The 26,017-nt window shown below is 41.6% G+C and overlaps 1 protein-coding gene across 22 annotated transcripts in view; it reads right to left on the bottom strand.

Moving 5' to 3' along the window:
• BCLAF3 (BCLAF1 and THRAP3 family member 3) overlaps positions 1 to 25,657 on the bottom strand; it is a 60,132-nt gene extending 34,475 nt beyond the window's left edge. For 3 of the 22 annotated variants that reach the window (XM_085008708.1, XM_021080786.2, XM_021080783.2), the window contains exons 1-6: positions 25,381 to 25,530; positions 23,074 to 23,246; positions 14,047 to 14,121; positions 10,388 to 10,954; positions 9,350 to 10,012; positions 356 to 531 (exon numbers count right to left, since the gene is read on the bottom strand). In XM_085008708.1, coding sequence (XP_084864834.1) covers positions 356 to 531; positions 9,350 to 10,012; positions 10,388 to 10,954; positions 14,047 to 14,087 — 1,447 coding nt within the window. In that variant the 5' untranslated portion in view covers positions 14,088 to 14,121; positions 23,074 to 23,246; positions 25,381 to 25,530. Of the gene's footprint in view, positions 1 to 355; positions 532 to 9,349; positions 10,013 to 10,387; positions 10,955 to 14,046; positions 14,122 to 15,834; positions 15,980 to 23,073; positions 23,247 to 24,791; positions 25,275 to 25,380; positions 25,531 to 25,622 lie in introns of those variants that run through there. The other 19 variants (XM_085008710.1, XM_085008697.1, XM_085008711.1 and 16 more) reach the window with 15 other exon arrangements.
• Positions 25,658 to 26,017: the final 360 nt, after the last annotated feature.

Consider the following 26,017-nt stretch of genomic DNA (forward strand, 5'->3'; position numbering starts at 1 on the left):
CTGAGTTTAAACTTCATATCTGGTTTTCATTGTTTCCGCCTTCCTATTCAGCTATCAGTTATTGCTTCTTTCTGCTCTCAGTGCACCTGTACTTTGCAGCAGCCAATCTCTTTCTTCATAACTTTCAATTTCTAATCCACTACGAGCTGAAGCAGCCGGTTACTGGAATTACACGTAAAGAAGAACTAGGCTTGAATTAACACTTGCTACTCTCTTCAACAGATTTCCTAATTAATGATCTAACTCATAATGAAATATAATTACTATTACAATATCACAGATATTTACCTATACTTGTGAAAAGTCAGTACATTAGTTTCGTGTTATCCCTAATGTATGTGCAAAATATACCAACCTTTAACTTGATGGATTATAGTTATGATTTCCTGAGCAAATTCTCCTGTAGGTTTGTTTTCAGTATTCTGAGTTGAGTCAAGATGTTCAAACACTGGATGAAAGTTTTCACTTTTCCTGCCAACAGCAACCAAATCATGTGACATCTGTCTCTCTGTGGAATAGCTAGAAGCAACCCTAGAATAATTTGTAAATGTTTAACTAAATTTGAAACTGTTTTACTGAGAAAATAACTTATTAAAAATTAATCAAGATAGCTATAAAACTAAAAAGATGTTTATGTTTTCTTATAATTAAGGCACTAAATTGTATGTCATAAAACATGTACAATGAGTAGGAGAAAACAGCTATAGGTACATGGTTTTGAGCTCTCCTTTTCAAATCAGAGATCATGAGATATTTGCCACTTTAACAATAAAATCCTCAAAATTCTGAGCTAAACAATTTTTATTTCAAAAAATTCAGCAAGGCATTAAAGACACTCGATATGCAAAAAACAATCAGTTAAGATTATTTTCTACTCCCAAATGTCCATAAAATTATAAAGCCAGCACTATCTTGAAACACTACCATACTTTAAAAGCTGATATCAAACACAGTAACTTCCCTGACTGCATAAAAATCCTTATACCTCTTTATCAGTAAAGAGAAGCTTAGAACAGTATTTTGAAATTAAATTCTATTGAGATTAATTTAGCCACAAAGTCTCTCTCAACTATCAAAAAATAGTCTTAGTTGTTAGCAGTTATGATCATTAGAACCAATTATAGTGTTTACCCTAATTATATTCTTAAAGAAATACTACCATTTATTATATAACTACCAATACTATCATTTATTATATAACCCCACCCCATCTTACCATTTTAATGCTTTCTGAATCTTTATAACTTTCACTAAGTGCTTTCCTGCCTTTAAGTACCATTATAAGCCATGATTATGATATATCAGTAACAATTATTCAGGGCTTACCCCATGCCAAACACAGGGGCTCAGAGCTTATAAACATTATCTCATCCAATCTTTGAAAAAGCCTTAACTCGGAAGCTGTCATGATACTGAGACAATGGATATCTTGGTTGTTTTGCTTTTCATCCCAGAGGTTAATTAAGCATTCATACGAACATTATCCTTCCAAGGATCATAATAGGAAACTATACTTTATTCCAAGGATGATACTCCTGCTTAAAACTACTTAAATTGTTCATCTGGAGGCAGTTTATGCAACACAGAAGAAAACGTCTCATTGTTTATACTTATACCTCATTCTGGACCCAAAATGGCACTAACAAGCTTACATCCATTTTACTGCTCTGCATTTGATTCAAAATAGCTTTTGGCGCTTCCTGAAAATCAAGTTCACCGTCCAAAGAGGTGAGATTTACGGCTGCTAGGGTTCTTTATGATACGTCACAGGCTCCAAAGATAAATTCAAAAGAGAGCCACGAAATATGTTTTAAAAAATAACAGCACCACTAGAAAAAAAATAACACCTAACAAAAATAACACATAACAAAAATCACTCAGATGGATACATTTTGGGGTGCGAGTGTACATGTGCGCATATTTATTTATTTAAGTCACTTAACAACTGTATATCAAAACTGCTTCAGGATTATGAGGGGCTTACAGATAATCTTTAACTAAAAAATTTACCTCCTCTAACAAGATGGTGCCTATTTTTAACTTCTCAGAGGAAAAGCTTCCATGTGACTTTCCATGCTCTCTGCTCTCCAACCAGCCCCACTGAGACAACTCCCTGCCACAGCAGAAACACGGCTGGGTGATTACGCCGCAGGTTGATGCCACCGCTGTGGTTTCCTTGACTCATCTGAAAGACTTTCATTAGAAGGCCCATTTCCTTTCTCTCCTCCTAATAAGCTCCAAGCTTTCCACTGTGCATCTGATAACTAATAAGAGACATTTAGTGATAAATGCTAGAAGCTAGAATGGCCCTGTAACAACCTTTACTAACAAAGAATTATAAATGCTCACTGTTTAAAGGGGTTTAATGGGACAAAAAGTCTATTCCATAGTCAAAAAATAACTTTTAAAATATTTTACAGGGGAAAAATAAGATGTTTAAATAGAACTATAAAAAAGGTCTATCCAGACGGGGAAATCAGTTGATAATATTTTTTTATTGCAACCTCAGATTCTCCCAAGACAAAAGCAGCTGATTAAAGGCTTCTAGTTTTTCACCAGGTAATTATTAAAATTTACTTGTAATTTATTATTACGGGCATAACTCTTGTCCCCATTCCATGCCCAACAGGAGTGCTGTGATATACTGTGAGGCTATACTTAATTCCTGAAGCTTTAGTGTTTAAACTTGCTGTCAGTTAAAAATTTTACTCGCATCACTCCACTGCAAGATTTTTAATAAAAAATATTAAAATGATCATTTTCTAGAAATATACATGAAAATAGTATAACCTGAAATTTAGTCTTCTAAAAACAAATATGCTTTTGCTATAAGGAAAACATTCTGGAGACTTCGGAATGCAAAATGTTCTAAGTACTTACATCTGTAAATCTAATCACCTCTCGGTTCATATTTTCCTTTTTACTATTTCCTATATTACTTATAAACAAGTTAACAATTTCAGGAAATACCCCCAACACAAGCAGTTAAGCTGAAAAAAAACAAACGTTCTCATTTGAGATGCATTTGAGACAGTTTTAAAAATTAAAATATAGCCAAGCACCTGTATTCTAATACTACTTCTAATACTGGTCTGGCTAAATCTTCCAGATTCTCTGTTCCCTCCCCCCAACTCCACCTCATTTTTCCTTCTCTATTTGAGGATATTTCTCCTGATGTTCGTGTGAATGTTGTGCATTATAACTAAGAAAATGTTAAAAGCTACATTAAACCTTAATTTTTTTCTTATATAGAATTAGGATTCATCCAAAACACCAACTGCATGGTAAAACAACAGTAACAAAAACCCAACTGCCAAAACCAGTAGATAATCCCCTACTCCCTAGAAGCTTAAAATAGATAACACAATCCATATGACACATGTCAACTTTTCCTTCCTCAGTTTTCTTCCAGCTAATAACTATTACCAAGCACTTTTCCAATCATTAGTTTGCTCCTGTTTTCCTAAGAACACATTTAGAAATTTTGGCGCTGAGGGAAAAGGATTAGGGAGACTGCTACTCCCTTAATTCAGCATCTTATTACTTTTTTCACAAAAGTCACCCGACTGGCCTTGTCAAACCCCAATGCCCTTCCAAGCCACCTCATAGAAGACAGTCCTCTGATGGCCAGAACTGAGTCACCTACCCTCTTCTATCAGCTAATTCTGTCACATTAGGCTGGCAGTATGGCAGTCTTACCTTCCCAACTCCAGCCCTTCTATTTCTTTTCACCAGACTGCTCAGAATCACACAGCTCAAAGTGCCTGGGTGTTTTCTGCTTTTGTTAACCTGTAAACATACGAGGCCTTTCATCTCATCTCCACGTGTCTGAAACACAGCAACCTTCAAAGCCTAGCTCACATGTCAACTCCTGAAAAAGCCTTCCCTGAATCCCTCAGCTTGGGATCATCTGAGTTGCACACCTCACATATCACTTCACTGTGCCACGGTATTACCAATGTCATCCGACTGCCTATAAGACCAGAGGAGAAGAAACCTAATCCTATGTCAGTTCATAGTCCCAGGGTACCCTAAAAGATTGTCTCCCGGCGTATGTCCTCAAAAAATACCTGCTGAATGAATAAGTAAACAATCAAAGGAAAATGACTTGGACAATAGCAAATGCCAAGTTTCAGCTAAAAAGATGACAGACTGCAAAATTCTGAGCTCAATTTAGTTTTTTAACTTTCCTGGCCAACTTTAAAACCTGTTTTACTTAATTTAGAGCAATTAAATGTAGTGTGTGTGTGTGTGTGTGTGTGTGTGTGTGTGTGTGTTTTAGGGCTGCATCCATGGCATACAGAGGTTCCCAGGCTAGGGGTCAAATAGGAGCTGCAGCTGCTGGCCTACACCACAGCTACAGCCAAGCCAGATCTGAGACACTTCTGGAACCTACGCTACAGCTTGCAGCAAAGCCGGATCCTTAACCCACTGAGCGAGGCCAGGGATCAAATCCACATTCTCACAGACACTATGTTGGGTTCTTAACCTGCTGAGGACAATGGGAACTCCTCAATTAATTTCTGATTTTAGAAGCAACGCCAAATAGTTATGCTGTGAGCCACATGGGAAGTCCTCATTTCTGATTTTAGAAAATGTAAGTGAGAGATACTAGGGGGATTAAAAAAAAAAAAACCTTAGCTTTTTTGTGATACATAACAGCAAGGTCGAAGGTTTGTGTATCACAAAAAATATCTCCTCCCACAGCTTATTTCACCTCCCGCTGAACGGTGCCCATAATAGGTAAACTTGTGTTACCATCCTTCAATCCTTGCTATGGTTTTTCACACTGTCTCCCACCTATACAGCACCTCTTTCTTCAGAGCATCAGGGCTGCACTGTCTTCTTGGGCTAATACCCATCTCAGCCCCCTTTCAGAATGGGTCAAGACCAAAGCCGGGTAGGGAGGCCCTCTCTGCATCTCTTCAGGGAGAAATAAAGGATTAAATGCAAACGGGCCTGACGCGCTAAGGCCAACATCAACTTCACTAGTCTGCCTTCTCAGCCTAGATGCCCAGTCTCAGCACCTGGGAAGTCAAAGGAGCCTAGGTCCAGGTCTGCCCACACCAGCTTCCTCTTCTCTCAAGAGACTGGCATGCCGTCCTCCTCCCTCTCACCTCCCTCCTAGCCTGATCAAGATTCAGTCTCTCACCTACTCCGCCAAACGTCAAGCCATAACTCCCTTTATCTGCCCCAAGATCTCCACATAGACAACAGTTAGTGTCTGGGGTTCATAACAACCTTTGTACAAGTTTTCATATTGTTACTCCCTAACTTACATTCTGAAACACATAATTATGACTCATATGTAACTTCTACCTCTAATAATGCAGTTTCTGACAAAGTGGTCACTAGAATATCATCTTTGTTAACAGAAGTACTAACTATGTAGTGAACATTCAAGCAAGTGTCTATTTACTGTTTTCTAGATACACTGGAATTTAGAAAAATCACTAGCTAATAACCATATGTTTTCAAGTGCATTGATAACTGCAGGAACATACATCAATACTTGACCAAAGCTAAGAAAGTAAACAAATGCATAAAATGAACCCTCTTAGTCTTTTCAAAACAGTGGCTAAAATCCCTAGATTTTAACCAACACATAAACCTCTCTGCACTCTATGATTATCTTGTCAAGCAGAGGAAAATCTAATTTATGTTAGTGGCTAAGAAAATGGCTCTACTGAGGGTATTAACTACCTTTGTTTTATGGACAGTTCATCAGTCCACACATAACTAAATCCAACCCCACAAATTCTTCCACAACTCATTAATTAATAATTGTAATCAGAGAGAAAGATTTTGTTGATGATGTATTATCACACTGAAATGGTGCATGTATTTATTAAGTTATTCTTCAGGTCTTTGAATAGAAAGGACTTGAAGTGGAAGCTCTTTATCACATAAGCAATTCTGTAGGTTCTTGTCAGGTAATTCAAACATGTACTGACAGGCCCCACTAACAGGTCATGAACTTCACAAAGAGATAGTTTATAAATTCAAAGCAAAAGGTAGAACAGCCTGATTTTAGGAAGCTCATTTTTGTGATACATGGTGAAGATCAAGCTACTATTTCTCAAGCCAAATTATAAAATTAACTGTGTTCAGCATCTCTAAGGAGGTCTATTAAAATCCTTCAAAACTGACATTTCTAGTATTCTTCAAAAATACTACAGCCAATTTATTAATTCTATTTTAAGTATAAAACACTTCTGTATTAAGTATTTAAACATTCAAGATTTTTTTTAATTTGCTTTTTAGGGCCCCACCCACAGCATATGGAAGTTCCCAGGCTAGAGGCTGAATCAGAGCTGCAGCTGCTGGCCTACACCATAGCTCACAGCAACACCGGATCCTTAACCCACTGAGTAAGGCCAGGGACTAAACCTGCATCCTCATGGATACTAGTCAGGTTCGTTACTACTAGCTACTACAGAAATACCCTACTTTTAACTTTTATTTAAAATTACTTTTATTAAAAAATTCAAGAATTTTGTAATTTGATTGTATGTAATTTTATCTCAAAAAAAAAAAAACCCTATAGACAAAAATTAAATACTGAAGTATTTCAAGAGGAACATACTAGTATCTGCAATTCACTTTGGGGTTTTTTTGTTTTTTGGTGTTTTGTTTTTTTTTTTTTTTTTTTTTTTTTTTTTTTTTTGGTCTTTTTAAGGCCATGCCTGTGGCATATGAAAGTTTCCAGGCTTGGGGATGAATTGGAGCTGTAGCTGCTGGCCTACGCCACAGCCACAGCAATGTGGGACCCAAGCCGTGACTGTGACCTACACTACAGCTCACGGCAACGCTGGATCTGTAACCCACTGAGTGAGGCCAGGGACTGAACCTGCATCCTCATGGATACCAGTCGGGTTCATGAACCACTGAGCCACGACCGGAACTCCCAATTCACATTGAAATGTGGTAAAAAATAAGATGGAATGATAAATGAACAGATATGTAATTACAAAAGTAGGTATATAGGTGTTCACTGAACAATTCTTTCAACTTTTCTGTATGTCTGGACATTTTCATAATATTAAATTGGAAAAAAAAAAGCTTAAGGTAACATCCTTAAGTTTGATGCTTACAGCAGCCTTTGTGCTCTTAAGATGAAAAACTAGTTGGAAATATAATAGCACAAAATGATTTAAGACATATTTTATGAAATAGAATACAAAATTATAAATACAGTATCATGACAACCACATACACATGGAAAAATAACAAAAGGACCTATACTAAAATATTAGTAAAATTGTCCTAGCGTAGTAGGATCATGGGTGATTTCCCTACCCTTCTGTTCAGTTTTCTGTACCGTAATCATATTTATAAATTCTATGTACATATAAGTATATACATGTATATTTTTATTTATTTACTTATTTACTTATTTTTTGCTTTTTTTTTCTACAGCCACACCTGTGGCACATGGAGGTTCCCAGGCTAGGGGTCTAATTGGAGCTACAGCTGCTGGCTTATACCACAGCCACAGCAACACCAGATCGGAGCCATGTCTGCGACCTACACCACAGCTCATGGCAATGCCGGATCCTTAGCCCACTGAGCGAGGCCAGGGATCAAACCCGTAACCTCATGGTTCCTAGTTGGATTTGTTTCCACTGCACCACAATGGGAACTCCTACTTACGTATTTTAAAAAAATTTTTGCAAGTACAATGAGTATAAGAAAAGTATCAGGGAGGGGGACTGTCATATCTAACTTTCAGAAAAGAAATAAATTGTTTTAAAAAAAAAAAGACTGTGGGTTTACGTTCCTCACCATCACATCCTAGCCTGGGATTCTGTTTCCTCTTGTTTTTTTTGTTTTTTTGTTCTTTTGTTTTTGTTTTTGTTTTTGTTTTTTTGTCTTTTTGTCTTTTGTTGTTGTTGTTGCTATTTCTTGGGCCGCTCCCGAGGCATATGGAGGTTCCCAGGCTAGGGGTCAAATCGGAGCTGTAGCCACCGGCCTACGCCAGAGCCACAGCAACGTGGGATCCGAGCCACATCTGCAACCTACACCACAGCTCACGGCAACGCCGGATCGTTAACCCACTGAGCAAGGGCAGAGACCGAACCCGCAACCTCATGGTTCCTAGTCGGATTCGTTAACCTCTGCTTTTGATTCAAATACAGAGTTAACGGTCAACATAAATGTACCAAATCAACATGGTTCATCACTTTTTCATTCGCATACTGGTAGTGTATTAAAATAATGAGCAGAATTAGCTGAAACATCCAAGTGTCAGTGCCTTACTCTCAGAATCCAAAAACAGAGATAATATTCATAATAGAACCAACCAGGCAATCCACTTTGGGAGAATATGGCCTATGACAACAAAGAATCTATTTTGTTAAAGAATCATTAAGAGCTATAGAGTTCCCTGGTGGCCTAGCAGTTAAGGATCCGGCACTGTCACTGCTATGGCATGGGTTCAATCCCTGGCCCAGGAACTTCCACATGCCACAGGTGACAAAACACACACACACACACACACACACAGAGCTAAACCAAATGTTCTATATAAATAGACCTCTTTCCAGACTCTAGCCTAGCAGAAGCTAGTCAGTTGAGCTCCAGTCCCTTTGAGACATCAGCAAGAACCACGTCAAGCCGTCTACCTCAAGTCACAAGGGGACATGTGGATTTGAGACGCAGAAGCAGACTTAGACAAGTCGCTTCAACTTTCACGGCCTCAGTCTCTTCCTCTATAAAAATCAGGGCCTACTAAAGTCCTTTCCAAGTCAAAAAGTCAACAGGGAAAACAGTCTCTGAGAACCTCAACAAGGAATAGTCCTCCTTACACACCACCCAGCCTATCCTTGGATGCAGAAAATCTAACAGCACAAAACCATGTAAATTCATGAAGAAGAACAATTCCACAGACGGTCCTGCACCCAAGAAGCATCTTGGGATACAAACGTTGGGGAGTTTCTATTGTGGCCCAGTGGGTTACGAACCCCATTAGTATCCGTGAGGATTTGGGTTCGATCCCTGGCCTCGCCCAGTAGGTTAAGGATCTGGCGTTGCTGTGAGCTGTGGTGTAGGCCAGCAGCTATAGCTCCTATTTGACCCCTAGCCTGGGAACTTCCATATGCCAAAGGCGCGGCCCTAAAAGGAAAAAAAAAAAAAAAGACAGGTACAAACATGGAAACAAATAGACATGACATCATCCCATATAACCAACCCTGGGATTCATCCTCATTATGGGGCTTTTTTGAAAAATCCAGGCAATTCTTCCCTGCCTGATGAACTCGAAACACACTATTAATTTTATTTTCAAAGCTTCGAATAAAGGAGGCAGAAACAGTTACTACGTATCATTAAGAAAAAACTAAGATAATACCTGGAAGTGTTCACTGCTTTCTTCACATCTACTTTAACTGTAAGTGATTTCTTCCTAAGAATGGCAGAGGAAGCCTTCATGTCGGAAAGTTTTTTACCCTTATCAAGTTGGTTATGGGAAGAGTTGCTCTCTTTTCTGCCAGCCCCTTCTTTTTTTACTTTGTCCTTGCGTTTGTCATTACAGGGTCTCAAATCAACATCGCTTTTATTTGAATGGGTGGAGGAGGCACAGTCTTTCTTAGATGGCTTCAAAGGTTCTTTGACTTGCCCATCTTCGGTCACTCTCCCTCTTCCGGCATTAGAACAACTGGACTCTCTAGCAACAGGGCCTTTTTGAGAACCGAATTTTCTATCTTCCTCTTTAGAGTACTTCTGAGTTCTGCCATCATTAAAGTCCTGGTCCCCATCTGAGCTCTTACGATGTTTGTGGCGATAGTCACAGGATACCTTGGCTGCTGAACTGCTCTCTGGGAGTTCCCTTGGAGCGTGTCGATGAGTCTGGAGTCCGAGGTTTCGCTGATCTTTCTTCTCTTGGTAAGGAGGAAGAAAATGCCTGGGCTTCCACTGTGGGCTCCTGGCAGCCTCTCTGTTTTCAAACCTCTCCACATCTTCGGGTCTTTTTGATGTGTGTCCATACTTTCTGAAATCACGATCCTCAGGATACCTGTGTTGACATAAAGCAGTTTACACTTGCACTAGGAGAAGAAAGTGAGAATTTATATGTGTGGAATGTTGGGCAGCATGGCTTTAAATTCGGAACGCAGTGGCAAGTTTAACCTATAATCCCTCAAGCCAACTCAAAGATGCACAAGGTAGTTAAAGAGGAAAATACCATCTTTTTTCTTATATTCTAGCCATCAACATGATTTACTCTAAAAATACACACTTCACTACTACCCGTAGACCAAAACTACATTACAATGCTTTTAATCTATTTAGACAAATGCTTTTCAAGGTGGTTACCTTCAACCACAAAGTAAACAAAATTTTTCACTTGAGGCTTTATACCAATTAACCCAGGTTTAATGTTTTCCTATACCTCTTCTGAAAAGAGCTCCTTTTCTCAAAATCTTCAGAGCCTCTTCTAAGTGACTGAGAATATTTTTCGTCTTGTATCCTCTGGTGCCTCAATTCATCTTCATGCCACTGTCCTTCGAATCTAAAAGAATCTGCTATTGACCTCAGAGGTGGTTTCCCTCCTTTTCCACTGCCTCTAACTCTGTGATCATCAGGAATATACCTTCCTTGCACTTTCTGGGGATAACAATTTCTCTGGTGCTCTTTGTAGAGTACACCTTCTGAGTATTTGGGCATATACTGAGATCTTCTGTTACTATCCCCTCTTCCTGGTAAATATACTTGGGGAGGCTTATAAGTATAAAAATTTTCTAAAGAGTTTCTTCTCAGGTTTGGGGAAGGTGATCTATGTTCATAAGATCGGTAATGTGTATTTTCACGAGAAGGAATTCTTGGTTTACTCTGTCCATGTTTCTCATTGTCCATTCTCCAAGCAATGGGTCTTTTTGGATCCTTCCTATATTCATAGCCATAATGCTCATGTCTTTGCTTGTAGTGTTCAGAACTTCTAGGTACTGGTGATAAAGACCTATGTAAACAAATACAGAAAAGTTTAATCCCTTCAAAGACAACAGACTAAGTTTGTCTTAACATCAAACATTTGCTTTTCCCTGCTTCTTTCACACAAATGAAATTCATCAACTGGCGGTGTATGCGTTCTAAAGTGTTCATTTGGGAGTCTGATTATGCTTCTGCCCAATTCAACAAGCATACTCTTTCCATCGGAACTAATGTCACCATGTGCACATCAAAATGGGCTGCTGTCCTGTTGGAGGAAGACCAGCTTAGAGGCAGGATCCATCTTGGAAGGTTGCTGAGCAAAGTTCTGCCAAGAGGGCCAGTTAGCAAAAGTTTACATCAGGTTCAAGAAGAAATACGCAGAAGGAGGGCTAGATTCACACATGATTTCAGGAGAATGTCTAGAAACTGAACATAATCTCTGAAATTAGATTCTAAGAGTTTATGATGCACAACAAATCCAAACTCATACCCCAAAATGACCCTACAGTTTCTCCAACTGATTATCTATTCTACTAGGGCTAGATCAAGGAGCACAAAATACATCCTTAAACAGTGTGCGGAGGGGGTGCGAGGAAAGGGCCTTAGGACTTGAAGCCCATGCTTAGTTCCTCCTTAAATACTACTAACATCAGTAAGTTTCCTTTCCCAGACCTGTCCCCTTACATATAAAATGAAAGATGTGCTATCGAGCTCAAGCTCGTAACTCTGGTGAATGCGCACCTTAATGCAGCTACAGTGCTCGCCAGGGACAGCACATCCTTTCTGTAAACACCTTCTCCAAGACCTCAGCATTGCCAACCCCGCGCCTTTCACATCAACTGAGGAGGAAGGCTCCTGTACCTGGGGAAACCAGTCTGAGTCGCCCAGGCTTCAGGTTGAGAGAGAGGAGTGCCACTGTCAGGGACACGATAAAGTTCAAATTTGCACCTGGGGACCTTTCCTCCCATGTGACACATCCGGTCTCTCCATTTCCTCCCTGACGCTTCAATGTCTTCTAATCACTGAGGCAGCTTCCCTTGCAGCTTTTGTTATCGCCCCTTCTGCAGCAGCTGCCAGGGGGTTGGAGAACCATGAGTAAAGCCCTTTTCCTTTGGTGACATGTCTGGGTCCTCCCTACGAGAAAGGAGGCTGATTTATCTTCCTCACATACACACTGGGATTTTTACACTGGACTTGGCCATATCTCCCTCGAGAGTCACCAAGCTAGACGTGCTGGCAAGTACATTATTTAGCTAGAGCAGAAACCCCGTCATCCAGCTGGCTGCACTTCTTCTCAGGAAGAAGCACCTGGAGCCTCTGAGGACTTTCTGGAACACTTCACCTCTTCCACCACTATGGAGAAAAGCTGGCAGCAGAGGCTGAGGTCTTTCAGACTGATGAAATAATCTCATAGTCTAAGCCTTCCCTTACACTGAACACTGCTTTGATACTATATTTCATACCAAGGTTTTATCGTATGGAGCCCCTTTCTTCTGCAGGAGACTGCTGGGATGGTGGCTATCATTTTCAGTTCTTCTAAAGGGACAAAAGAGACCCAAGGAGTCTGTTGGGAGACAATTCTCCATGAGTCTCTCGCGTTCTGCACGCCTTGTGAGCTTTTGTTCCAAGGTAAGCTGCCTGGGAAGACAGAGACAGGGCCTCCCTAAGGGGCAGAGGGCCGATGTGTTTGCTCTCCAGGATAACAAAATAATGTCTCCTCCAAAGCAAGGGCTGGGCGGGGCTGCTTACTGCCCCTAATGGGCCTCGGGGGTCCTCGGCTGTGTCCACAGGGTCCACCTTCAAGGGAGCAGGGGTAAGGGGAGCACAGGAACATGAAGCTTGAGCTGCCTGCTGTACTATGAGTAATAAAGGCCTTTGTCTCTGATCCAAGAGTGCCTTGTGACACGCTAATGTGTTCGCTTGCAAGGAAGGTAAAATATCAGACCCTTTACAGCTGGTGACAAAGAGTCTTGAGAAGGCATCCAGAAATCAGGTCTTTTGTGCCCCCTCATCAGAGCCCACCACAAAAGGCGAAAACAAAATGACCTCTGTGAGACCCTCCGTGTTCAAACCATTTGCTTCTTTGCATTCCCCCCCGTTTTTTCACAGTGAAGCTCCTCTCCATTACAATTCGGTCTTGTGAACTACAAAATGAAAACTGTTGAAGAAATTATTGATTAGTCATTGGAGAAGCACAATGAACAAGCATCATGGCCAAGCTGTATTAACATGAAAAATCTTGATCTGTCTTTTGTGCACGTGATTGTGGTCCTCTTTCAAGTCCAGGAATGTACTAGCTGGCTATCACAGCTCTGTACCTTTGTTCCTGTTGTCCCCTTAACTGGATACTTTTCTCCTCTTTCTGCCTTTAAAAAGTCTACCCATCCCTAAATGGCCATCTGAAATCTCATCTCTTCTTTGAAGACTTCCTTGGTATCCCTCCTTTCCCTCCACAAAAGCAGAACTGTTCCCTCCCTGTGGATCCAGAATACTTTGCCCCCGTCAGTAGCACATTTTTCCTACCATATGCCAGTTGGCTGTGGTGTAAATGTCCTCAGCCAAGCTGTGTGCTTGCCAAGGCCCTGGAAGACGTCACATTTGCCTTTGTAGCCTCAGAACCTGCCTGTAGCAGGTATATAATAAATACTGGTGGAACTGTTCCAATCTAGTTATATATACTATTGATACAACCAACTAGGAAAGAGGAGAGTTGAACTACAATTGAGTTATTCAAAATTCTATTATTCTGCCATGAACAAGAGGAAATAGGAAACTCCCAAATTCTTCAAACATATCGATTATAAAAAAAAAAAACACACTGAAGAGTTCTAAATCACTTACTGATATAAAATACACAACACTCTCAAAGATACTTCTCACTCTGCTGTGGCCATTGGGTATTTCTTTTTATTACGGATTAATTCTAGCTGCCAGATGTAATTAAGAAAGCCGTCAACTCCTAGAACCTAGAAATACAACATCTATCACTATAAAGCACCTACTGTAAATAAACAAGGTCCCACAAGCTTATTAAAATAGGCTCTTAACAGTACCGGTGAATTTGAAAGTCGAGGCACATCCCAAGCCCATGCTTACTCCGCTAAACTAAGGACTGCTCACCTGTGTTTCCACCTAGGGGATCGAGAGCGTGACCGTGCCATCCCTTGACACGAGAGCCACTATCCACTTTTTACACTGCAAAGAAACAAAATATTAGCAAGTTTTAGAAAGAGCCTGTAATCTGCTCTAAAAACAGTGAATGCCACTGACAAAAAGTAACTTAAGCCCTCTGTGCCTCAGTTCCCTTGTCTAGAAAATGGGGGTGATAATAACCGCATCCATGTAATTGAAATGTTGCAAGGATAAAATGAATTAGATCAAAGGTCAGCAAGCTTTTCCTGTAAATGGCCAGATTTTAACTATTTTAGGCTTTGGAGGCCATGTAAGGTCTCTACCACATTATCTTCTCTTTTTTTTTATTGATTTAAAATTTTAAAAACCATTCTTAGCTTAACGACCTCAAAATGGGCCCCAAAGGCCAAAAGGATTGTAGTTTGATGACCCCTGAATTAAATCATAAAAAGAGCTTAGCATATTGTCTAGCACACAGCAACTGCTAAATTAATGTTGTAAAAAGAGGAAAAACTTCCTCAGAATTCCTCTACCTAAATATAACCACTACTACCCCTCCCATCTTTGCCACCAGTCATGTATATATAATCACAGTCACGTTCATACGGTCACAGTCAAAATGTTTAGGAACACTTGATGATGATATCCTACTTTTTAAAAATGTTTTGGCTCTGCCCCACAGCATGCGGAAGTTCTTGGGCCAGGGATTGAACACGCACCACAGCTGCAACCCAAGACAGGCAGTGACAATGCCGGACCAGAAAAAAAAACCACCCTCACTAGTTATAACTCAAATGCCCAACAATCAGTAAAAGAGTAAACGAGTTTAAAATACATCCATCCAGTTACTCCTTACCTTTCTTCTAGCCTTAGATGGTTTTTCATCCACATACCTGATTAGTCCACCACAGAAAACTACTTTCTTTTCCTTAATCAGACCGTTCTATTCGTACCACACAGATGGCCTTCTCTTACTCTGCGGGACAAATCCCTATTCTTTCAGGACTGTTTGACCATCTCTCCTGAAATTCTTTTCTTGACTTTTTTTGCCTGAGTGTCTTCCTTCTTGGGAGTTCTGAGTTTATTATGCAATTATTTCAGTATATTGTGATTATTTGTTTACATAATTGTATTTACTTCAATAGGCAAAAGACTCCAAACAGCATATACAGAACACAAAACTCAAATGGCCTCCAGAAATCTAAGATGTTTGACCTCACTAGCAATCGAGTAAATGCCAATTCAGATTCATAACCATTCCATATTTGTCAGAATGACAAAAAAAATTTGAAGTCACACATTCCAGAGTGTTGGTGAGGCCATGGAAGGACAGGGACTCTCGCATACTGCTAAGCAGGAGCGCATACATGAGAATAACCAGTTCAGGGGCCTGCAGTACCCAGTAAATCTGCACATGCCCACATGCCGCAGTTCAGCGATTCCACACAGGAACAGACCCTACAGCAGTGGTTCTCCAACTTCAGTGCATGTCGCAATTTACCTGTAAGGCTGGTTAAAACAGAATGCTGGGCCCGATTCTGGGGTGGGCCCCACTTGTAGCCACTTCCCAGGTGAAGATGATGCCGGTCCCCTAACTATAGAACCACTGGTTTAAAGGGAAACGTGAAGGTCACTTGGGAGAAAATGTTTACAAGTAGGATTTACTGGTTATGAAATTCTTTTTTAAAAAAAGTACTACTGGAGTTCCCATTGCGGCCCAGCAGGTTAAGAAGCCGACTAGTATCCATGAGAATGTGAGTTCAACGCAGGCCTTACTCAGTGGGTTAAGGATCCGGCGTTGCCATGAGCTCTGATGTAGGTCGCAGATGCGGCTTGGATCTGGCGTGGCTGTGGTGTAGGCCGGCTGCTGCAGCTCCAATTCAACCCCTAGACTGGGAAATTGCATATGTTGCAAGAGCAGCTGTAAAAAAAAAAAAAGAAAGAAAGAAAGAAAAAAAAAAGGATTGCTTATTTACTTACAATATTTTCCTCTGCTAAAATTAAAATTAGCTTTATTAATATTCAAACTATTGGAGTCTTGCTGTGGCAATTGGGTAAGAATCTGACTGCAGTGGCTAGGGTCACTGTGGAGGCGCAGGTTTGACCCTCAGCCCAACACAGTGGGTTAAAGGATCCAGTGTTGCAGCAGCTTTGGCACAGGTCACAGTTGCAGCTCAGATTCAATCCCTGCCCTGGGAACTTCCATATGCCATGGGTGTGGCCATTAAAAAAAAAATCAAACTCAAAACTGGGTGAATTTTATTGCATATAAATTACACTTCAAAGCTATAAAAAAGTTAGCTTTGGAGTGATGAAAATGCGCTAAGAATAGATCAGATATTATGGAGATGGCTGCACAACTCTGCAAACATACCAAAAATCACTGAATTGCTCATTTTAAACCTATAAATTATATCTCACTAAAGCTGTTCCTTTTAAAGTTAACTTTGTTTGCATTTGCTTTTTTTGTGTGCATCGGCTAGCAATGAATAGTACTGGCTCAGAGGCTTAATGGAGAAGAGAGGAGAGTTAATTTAAATCCTAGAGTCTGAGCTAAGATGATTTTTACATTTTTAAAGAGTTGTTTAAAAAAAGAAGAATATGCCACAGAGACTGTATGTGGCCCATAGAGGATAAAATATTTATTTAGCGGTCCTTTACAAAAAGACTGCCGATGCCTGACTTAAACTAACTTACTTGTGACCTGCAAAGTTAATCAAAGGAAGCTTTGGGAGAGAGAGGAAAAAAAAAAGGCGGGGGGGTGGGGGAAGAGGACCAGCAGGGTTTGTGACTGGGGAGAAGGAGATGTTGGTAACACAAGGGAAATTCGTTCATACTTCTCCTTCACGGTGAACTGTGCAGGGGACAGTGAATGAGTGTGTGTGCCCTTGAACATAGAAAGATGACAGGACAGCAGGGGCGTCCACTCCAAGGAAGACGCAGAAGGGGATGCTGGTGCCAGAAGAGGCCAGCCCTACCGCGACAGCACTGGACACATCCCCTCACCCAGCTGACAAAGCTGGCTCCAGCTACTCTCCTCTTCTCCCACCGCAGCCCTTCTCCCTCTCCATTAGGTCCTTCCCATGACCAAATTACCTCTCCCACTCCTCCCCCTGCACATCCCCCTGGGCTACCACCCTCTCCCTCCATTCACCATCAGATTCTCCACAGGCCTGCCTTTACACTACAGTCATTCTCTCCCATTCCTCTCCTCCCATTCTCTATGGCCCCTCACCAATCGAGCTTTCCACTCCACCACTGCGCCAAACTGCTCTAGTCAAGATCACTAATGAAATCCATCGTACTCCATCCAGTGGTTACCTTTCCTCCTTCCCCTGGCTCTAGCAGCAGCACTTGACAGTCAATCACACCTTTCTCCTCCACTTGGAACGCTAACAATGCCTTGTGTTCCCTTTTGCTGGTTCTTCCTTATCTCTGCCCTTGCTACCCTGACCCCTAGTGAACCCAGTCTTCCTCTAAACAGTGACTTCAGTCTTTGGACTTTTCACTGTCTATACTCTCTTCCTCGGTCTGCACGCTCCCTCAGTCTCACGGCTTTAAATGCTCTCTATAAACTAACAGAGTGACCTCTCTAGCCCTCGCCCATCCTTGGTGTGGCAGTCTTTCATATCCAGCAGCCTACTGGATGCTGTAAACATGTCCAAGAGTAAACTTCTCACCTTCCTCCAAAAACTGCTCCTTTTAAGGTCTATCCCACTTCAATAAATGGCAACTCTACCAACAAAGAGGAAGCATAAAATGTCCAATAAACCCATACAAAAAGAGACTCAACCCTACCTAATCAGGAACATAACATTAAAACCAGAAAATACCATTTCATACTCATTAGATTTGCAAATGCTTTAGCCTAATGAACCCCATGTGTTTACAAGAAAGCAGAAAAAGAGAATTTCTCAACTGAGGCAAATTCCTCCCTAAAAAACCATGAAGCAGAAGAAAACACTCAACTTTATACTCCAAGTAGAATTAAATATATCCCAAAACATTTAAAAATATAATTTTTCAAAACTCACCTTGAATCAGAAATTGAAAAACTAAGAAGAGAAACAGACAAAAAGTGATATGCCCGAAAAAATTAATTGAACTAAGAGAAAAAAATGGGAGAAAAAGACTGCTTTATCCCAGAAGTGAAGAATAACTTACAAGGTGCCCAAGGGAAAATAAACTCAAATGAAATGATGTAGCAACTTTGGAAAAAAGTCTGGCAGGTCCTCAAAAATTAAACCTCAAGTTATCATACTGACCCAGAAATTCTAGTCCTAGGTATATACCCAAGAGAAATAAAAGTATATGTCCACATAAAAACTTGTACATAAATGCTCATATCAGCATTATTCATAACAGCCAAATGTGGAAACAACTCAAACATTCATTGACAGATGAATGAATAAACAAAATGTGGTATAGTCATACAATGGAATATTATTTGGCCATAAAAAGGAATGAAGTACTGACAGTCAACAGGGATGAACCCTGAAATCATTACGCAAAAAAGAAAGAAGCCAGTCACAAAAGACATCATACTGTAAGATTTGTTTGTGAAAGGTTCAGAATAGGCAAATCCACAGAAACAGAAAGTAGACTAGTGGCTGCATGGGTATGGTGGGGGCAGAGGGCGGCAATGGGGGGAAATGAGCAAGGGGTTTCTTTTTGGGGTGATGAATATGTTCTGAAACTAGACAGCGATGATGGCTACATACCTCTGTGACTATACTAAAAAACACTGAATTGTACACTTCTAAATGGGTGCATTGTGTGGTATGTTTACCATGTCTCAGTAAATCTGTTACCCGTGCCCCCAAACACCGCCAAAATCAACTGAAAGAGATCCCAAAATAAATGTGAACTCAGCATTTACAAATGCAAAGAATTGTCCAAGAAAGCCTTTGCAACAAGGAAGCCACACTCACAGCATAGAAATGGACCAAGTTAGAGCCCACAGAAGAAGGCAATCAGCAGATCAGAGGAAGCCAGACCTTAGGAGAGCAGAGATGGCTTCTTATCTCAGCCACAGTGGTTATCAGTTCCTCCCTAAGGAGCAACTGGAAGTGGATACAGAACCCCACTGTTGCCTATCAGTATCCTACTTTGATTTCACGAATACAATCTATTTCTCTGAAAGATAAAAAAGGTTAGGAGTTCCCGTTGTGGCGCAGAGGAAACTGATCTGACTGGTATCCATGAGGATATGGGTTCGATCCCTGGATGTGCGGATCTGGCATTGCTGTGGTGAGCTGTGGTGTAGGTCACAGACACGGCTTGGATCTGGCATTGCTGTGGCTGTGGTGTAGGCCGGAAGCTGCAGCTCGATTCACCCCCTAGCCTGGGAACTTCCATATGCTGCACATACAAAAATTAATTTCCTAAAAAGCAAAATTAATTAATTCATTTTAAAAGGTTAAATAAACAAACAGGGGAGCAAGTGCATTTTAAAGGTTTAAGTACAAAGGTTAACCATTAGAACAAATATAAAAACCTGCCTGGAGTTCCCATCGTGGCTCAGCAGAAACGAATCTGACTAGTATCCATGAGGACACAGGTTCAATCCCTGGCTTTGCTCAGTGGGTTAAGGATCCAGCGTTGCCAAGAGCTGTGGTGTAGGTCACAGACGCAGCTCGGATCTGGCATGGCTGTGGCTGTGGCATAGGCTGGCTACAGCTCTGATTCGACCCCTAGCCTGGGAACCTCCATATGCCGTGGGTGCAGCCCTTAAAAAAATAAATAAATAAAAATCTGCCTAAATACCTCCCCCAACTTTTTAAAACAGCAATTTTACACCTCATAGCAAGAAGAAACAGCAAATAGAACAAAACACACATAATTATAAAATATTATCATAGATCAAATATATCAGGCCTAACAACAAATATGAATAGGCTTAATTTAACTAACCTACAAAAATAACAAGGTTCAATTTGGCTCACAGAACAAAACTCAAGGATTTGTATAAAAGACACATCTAAACAAAGTGATTGGGAAAGGTTAAAAATAAAAGGACAACCAAATTATACAAGGTAAACAGAAACAAAAAGAGAGCAGAAGTGGCAAACTTAGAGTCATGCAAAGCAGAATTCAAGCCCTAAAGCATTCATTATGCCAAAGAAAGACATTTTTAATGCTAAAAGCCATAATCTTCGATGAAGAGAGAACAAATAAATAATATACATATTTACATGAATATAACATTGCAACTACCTTTATGAAATAAAAACTACAACAGATGCAAGGAAACACAGATAGAAACTAATAAGAGAGTTCCTATCGTGGCTCAGCAGTTAACAAACCCGACTAGGATCCATGAGGATTTTGGTTTGGTCCCTGGCCTCGCTCAGTGGATTAAGGATCTGGCATTGCTGTGGCCATGGTGTAGGCTGGCAGCTGTAGCTCTGATTCGACCCCTAGCCTGGGAACAACTTCCATATGCCGTGGGTGCAGTCCTAAAAAACAAAAAACAAAGCAAAAAAAAGCAAAAAACAACAACAACAAAAACAAAAACAAAAAAACACATGCTAATAAGAAGAGACTTTAATATACCACTCTCAGTGGTATATTAGATCAGGTAAACCAAAAATAAGAAGACAGAAGATATAAACAGCATTGTCAACAGGGCAAATCTTAAAGACATGAATCAAACTCTACCTTCAATACTATAGAATACATATTCTTTGGAAGAGCTCACACCACATTCAGCAAAAAAAAAAAAAAAAAAATCACCTATTAGGTCACAACGAAAACATCAGTAACCTCTGCAAAACAGAAATATTACAAACAGTACTCTCTGACCATAATGTAATAAAACTAGAATTTACTAATAAAAACAAACAAGAAACACCTATGGATTCCACCTAGAAATTTTAAAATCTCCTATTAAACAACTCCTGGGTACTCCAATATGGATTTTTAAAGAAATAATGACAACAAAAAAAAACTATGTATCAGATTCTATGGGATGCATTTAAACCAATTGTCAAAGGAAAATTCATTGCACTAAACATATTTATCCATAAAAACTGACAGAATAAAAAAAAATGAATTTACTTCCAAGGTAAAAAAAGAAACTAAAAAATAACAAAGTAAACCAAAAAGCACAAGGAAAGAAATGATAAAGATAAAAGTAGAGGAAGAGAATAGAAAACTAGATTTAAATAATAATTTATAATTCTATAGTTTTTGGAAAAAATAAAATGGATAAATCACTAAATAACATATAAATTGACTAGGGGAAAAAAGAGAGAAAGCACAAAAACATAAAATAAGAAAGAACATGGGGGAAATAACCTTTGCAATAGAAGAAAAATTTTAATTCTTAGAGATTACTTTGTAGCCCTCTATCCAATAAGTTTGGAAGCCCAGATGAAAGGAATAATTTGCTAGAAAAATAGAGATTACTAAAGTTGACCATATTAGAAAGTTTAAACAGATCAATTTCCATAGAAGAAACTAAGAAAGTTATTAAAGAAACACCCCATGAAAAAGCATCAAGCCCAAATGGTTTCAGAGGGGAATTCTACCTAACTTCAAACATCAGATTGCTTCAATGCTCTATAAATTATTCCAGAGCTGCCATATCACGAGAAGGAGCAAGCTTAGAGGAACATCAACCTTTCAGGGAAGATGAACCAGCCAAGAAGATGGAGAAGGAACATCCTCTGAGGAAGGAGGGAAGCCTGGGGGATAGAAGGAAATTTCCAGAAAGGAGACTTTCATGGCAAAAGCTGCAAAGAGATCCAATAGATATGGCTTGAGGACTACGTGGAAGGCAAGGAGACTAAGAAAGCCAATTACGGGAGTTCCCCTAGTGGTGCAGTGGTTAACGAATCTGACTAGGAACCCTGAGGTTGCGGGTTCAGTCCCTGGCCTCGTTCAGTGGGTTACCGATCCGGCGTTGCCATGAGCTGTGGTGTAGGTTGCAGATGTGGCTCGGATCCCACGTTGCTGTGGCTCTGGTGTAGGCCAGTGGCTACAGCTCCAATTAGACCCCTAGCCTGGGAACCTCCATATGCCGCAGGAGCGGCCCAAGAAATAGCAAAAAGACAAAAAAAAAAAAAAAAAGAAAGAAAGAAAGCCAATTACTAAGAGTGCCGTGTAACAGCGTGGCTGGTAGGGGAGGAGAGAAACTATGCTGCAGCTGGGTGATAGGGGTCTAGTGAGGAGGTTCTGAAATGGGAGCAACTTGGGCAAGTTTGTGGTTGATAAGGAGAAACTATGTGCATGGCATTAGGGACATGACCAGAAGGACAGCCATAATAGAGATGAGCCCAAGTACAATTAGATCAACGTTCCATTTGACTCCTTAATATCAACTCCAAATACCACGGTCAATTTCTCCCAATACTTCACACTTACATATTACCTTTTTTAAAGGTCCAAATTTAATTTTTTTGTCTTTTTGCCATTTCTAGGGCCGCTCCCACAGCATATGGAGGTTCCCAGGCTAGGGGTCGAATCGGAGCTGTAGCCGGTGGCCTACGCCAGAGCCACAGCAACGTGGGATCTGAGCCGCGTCTGGGACCCACACCACAGCTCATGGCAACACCGGATCCCTAACCACTGAGCAAGGCCAGGGATCGAACCTGCCGCCTCATGGTTCCTAGTCAGATTCGTTAACCACTGAGCCACAACAGGAACTCCAGGTCCAAATCTAATTTTTATCAGTAGTCTCATTTTATGTTAGTTTAGTAAACATTACTGACTACCAGGGACTGCTAGGCAAACCAAGTTGGAAGAGATCTAGTTTCTCAGTCTTCAGTGGATAAGAAGGATCCCAGGAATACCAGGACTCTGTAGCTTCACTAAGTGTTTTGCAAATACTATTTCATTTAATCTTCATAAGCCTTTGAGGAAGCTAGAATTACCTCCACTTCACAGGTGAAGAAACCAAGCTTCAAAAAGGTTAACCAAGCTGCCCCCCAAGAGAAGGACGTAAAATCCGGATCCAGGTTCTCAGACTCAATGCTAACCCTTCCCCGAAGAATTCCACCTTGCAACTCCTACCTTCAAAAAGACGACTCTGAAGAGACTGCCTGGTCATTTGCGCAGATGCTCGGTCAGCAAAATTGGACTTTAGCACACTTGAGAATAGTTGACATCCTGCATCACATCTAAAATTGCCGTCTAAATTTGGAAAGCAGCTTTTATGCCCTCTAGCTGCCTGGACATTCTGTAGCCTGTAGGGCACAAAGACGATGTTTTATTTATCATGATCTCAAGGTCTGTGTTTTGTTCAGCTTTTTATCTGTCCCCCTCAGCTTTATGTATAATGCCTTTAAATATGTTCTCCTTCAACATTTGTGGATTCATTCATTCACCTCATTTCATAACTCTGACATCATTCTGAAGATAATCTAGGGCAGCAGAATAAAACTTTAAATTTAAAGGCTGAAAGAGTAGGGGTGAAGGGTATCAGAGAGCAGCTTTTTTAATTCAGAAATTTACGGTAAAAATCAAGATGTTTTTGTGCTCTGAAATTTTTACAAGATGGCATAATTAGCAACAAGACAAAGTACATTTAAATGTACTCCTCATAAATGCCTCATTTGACCCTCAAAACCACCAGAGAGATAAGGCAAAAGCACAATAATCTCTAATTCCAAGTTGAGGAAATAGTCCCTTCGAAAAGGGAAGCGACCTGTTCAAGGTAATCAGATATACTGGAACTCAAGGAAGTCCTGACTTTAAATCTGTCCTTTGCTTCACCTAGATAACCCTTCTTTATTAAACTGGTAAAGGTGGAATAAAAAATGAGATCCTAAATTGCCATCAACAGATAAGAAAGAAAAAGGTGACAGCTAGAGAAGGATACTGGTACTTGGCTGGAGAGCATATATGGTCCCAAAGTGTGCCTATAGAAATCCTTTAAACGTTGCCTTTTGCTAGGGTGGGGAAAAGGACACTCACAGATTGTTGGTGGGAGTACAAAATAGCACATCCTTTCCTGAGGGAAATTGAGCAATTCACATTAAAAAAAAAACCCACAATTCTATTATCTAGGAATGTACACTAAGGAAGTAATCGTGGACATGCACATTTTACATTTCTCCAAGAATGTCTTTAAGTAGTGAAAAACTGGGAATAACCATTTAAAAATAAATGACTGCAGCCATATAATGGCATGCTATGTAGTCAGGGGAAAAAATGGTTACCAAAGAGAATCCACTTTAGACAAATTCATGCATTCATCTCTGCACAGAAAAAGACTGGAGGTGTAGCCCCAGTATAACCATATTCACAATGGCTACTTGAATAGGAAAAGAGTGTACCTTCTTCACTGCGATTTTGTCTATTTTAGAGATTTCATATATAAATATGTCACTAAATGTTTATATAAATGTTTATAGCTAGGCGTTTTAAAGGCTTCTGGGGAGGGTATGAGAAAGCAGGGCGTTCCAAAGAACATTTTAGGAGCCATTTTTTAAAATACCACGAAAAAATAAAGCATTGTATACTATCACCATTAAAACACCATAGAAAAATAAGGCACACATCTTGACTGCACACCAAAACCTTTCCTTTTCAAGTTCCAGTCTTTCATTCGTACCAGTTGGCATTCAGAAAAACGTGAAAAAGGCTGTCTGGCCAGAAGTCTGAGAGACCTTCCTGATTTCTACCTGTAGTTTTTTACTTTGATCCAGAAAAGAAAAGCCATCACCTAAGAGGCAGGAAAATACTTGGGAGGATAAGTTTCTCTCCCATTTCTTTCTCTCCCGACCTACCAACAGGACAATCTTGCCAGGGACCGGCCCGGTTTCCTAATACACCTGAGAGAAGCACAGGAGATGCGCCAATTTTCAGGACACGTTTCTAAAAAGACAAGTTTTACTTTGATCTGCAGGATAAAGAGCAGCCTACGCTACTCATTCTGGACGTTACCGAAGGAAGATGCCGCTTCGCGGCAAGAGGGCCTCCCGAGGACAAAGCAGGGGCTCCTCGGCTCCGGTCCCGCAGGCGACGCGTCCGCAGCCGCCTCACGGGAAAGGGCACGGTCCCTGGACACCGCTCCCCCCGCCCCACCCCCGTCGCCAAGACAGACGCTCCAAACCGCCGGGGCCGAAGCCTGCCCAACGACGGGCGAGGATCCGTGCCGCGGCAGCAGGTGCCGGGGTCGCGGCGTCTAAAATAAAGACTCCGTCCAGTGGCCGGAGGCAGTGACACGGGAGCGGTCCCCCGGGAGCCTGAGCTGGGCCGCCGCAACCTCCCAGCCGCCCCACCCGCCACCCCAAGAACCGCCCCTCCCAGGCGACGGACACGCCCTCCCCGCGGGCCCGGGCCTCGTCGCCCCGCCCGCCCCCCAGGGCCGCTCACCCGGCCGGGAAGTCTTCGCAGCCACTGCCGCCGCCGCGCCGCCGCTACCGCCGCCGCCACCGGCCCCTCGGGCCTCGCCCCTCACACGGCCGCCGCCTCGCAAGGCAGTGGCACCACAGTTACCTCAGCTGGGCCGCGGGACCCGGAACCACTTCCTTCCGGAACCGCCTCGCCCCTCCCCCGCGCCCTGGCCACGCCCACCGCCCGCCGCCTCGCGCCGAGCCCGCTCTCCCACCACCGACCTCTGCTCTCTTTCCCAGCGAGGGTTGCCCCGCCCGGGCGGCTCTGGCTAGAACGCCTGCGCCCTCTGCTGGCCGTTCCCACCTCTGCCTCTCTGTCCAGAGCGCGTGCGCCGTCTGCTGCCCTCCTGTCGTAAGGAAGGACTGTGCTGGGCAGAGTGGTCCTTGGATACTGGGGGTTAAAGGGCAGGGGTCGGAGCTCACCCCTCAGTCAGGGCGAGTTGGCCTCCTGGGCTTTCCAGCTTTTTGTGGATGACCAGAGCAGATGAGCCTCGGCCTTGCAGCCCCTGGCTTGCCCCTCCAAGCCCTTCCAGAGCCAGCCCACCTGAACCTGCACTGCTTCGGCCTCTCTCCTGCCTGCTCCATCTCTAGCCATTCCCGGTGGCCTCAAATGAAGC

The sequence above is a fragment of the Sus scrofa genome, chromosome X (assembly GCF_054392235.1).
Source record: "Sus scrofa isolate SSC_HxYL_T2T_F1_AM1 chromosome X, Sscrofa_HxYL_maternal_Yorkshire_Landrace_v2.0, whole genome shotgun sequence".
Lineage (NCBI taxonomy): Eukaryota > Metazoa > Chordata > Mammalia > Artiodactyla > Suidae > Sus > Sus scrofa.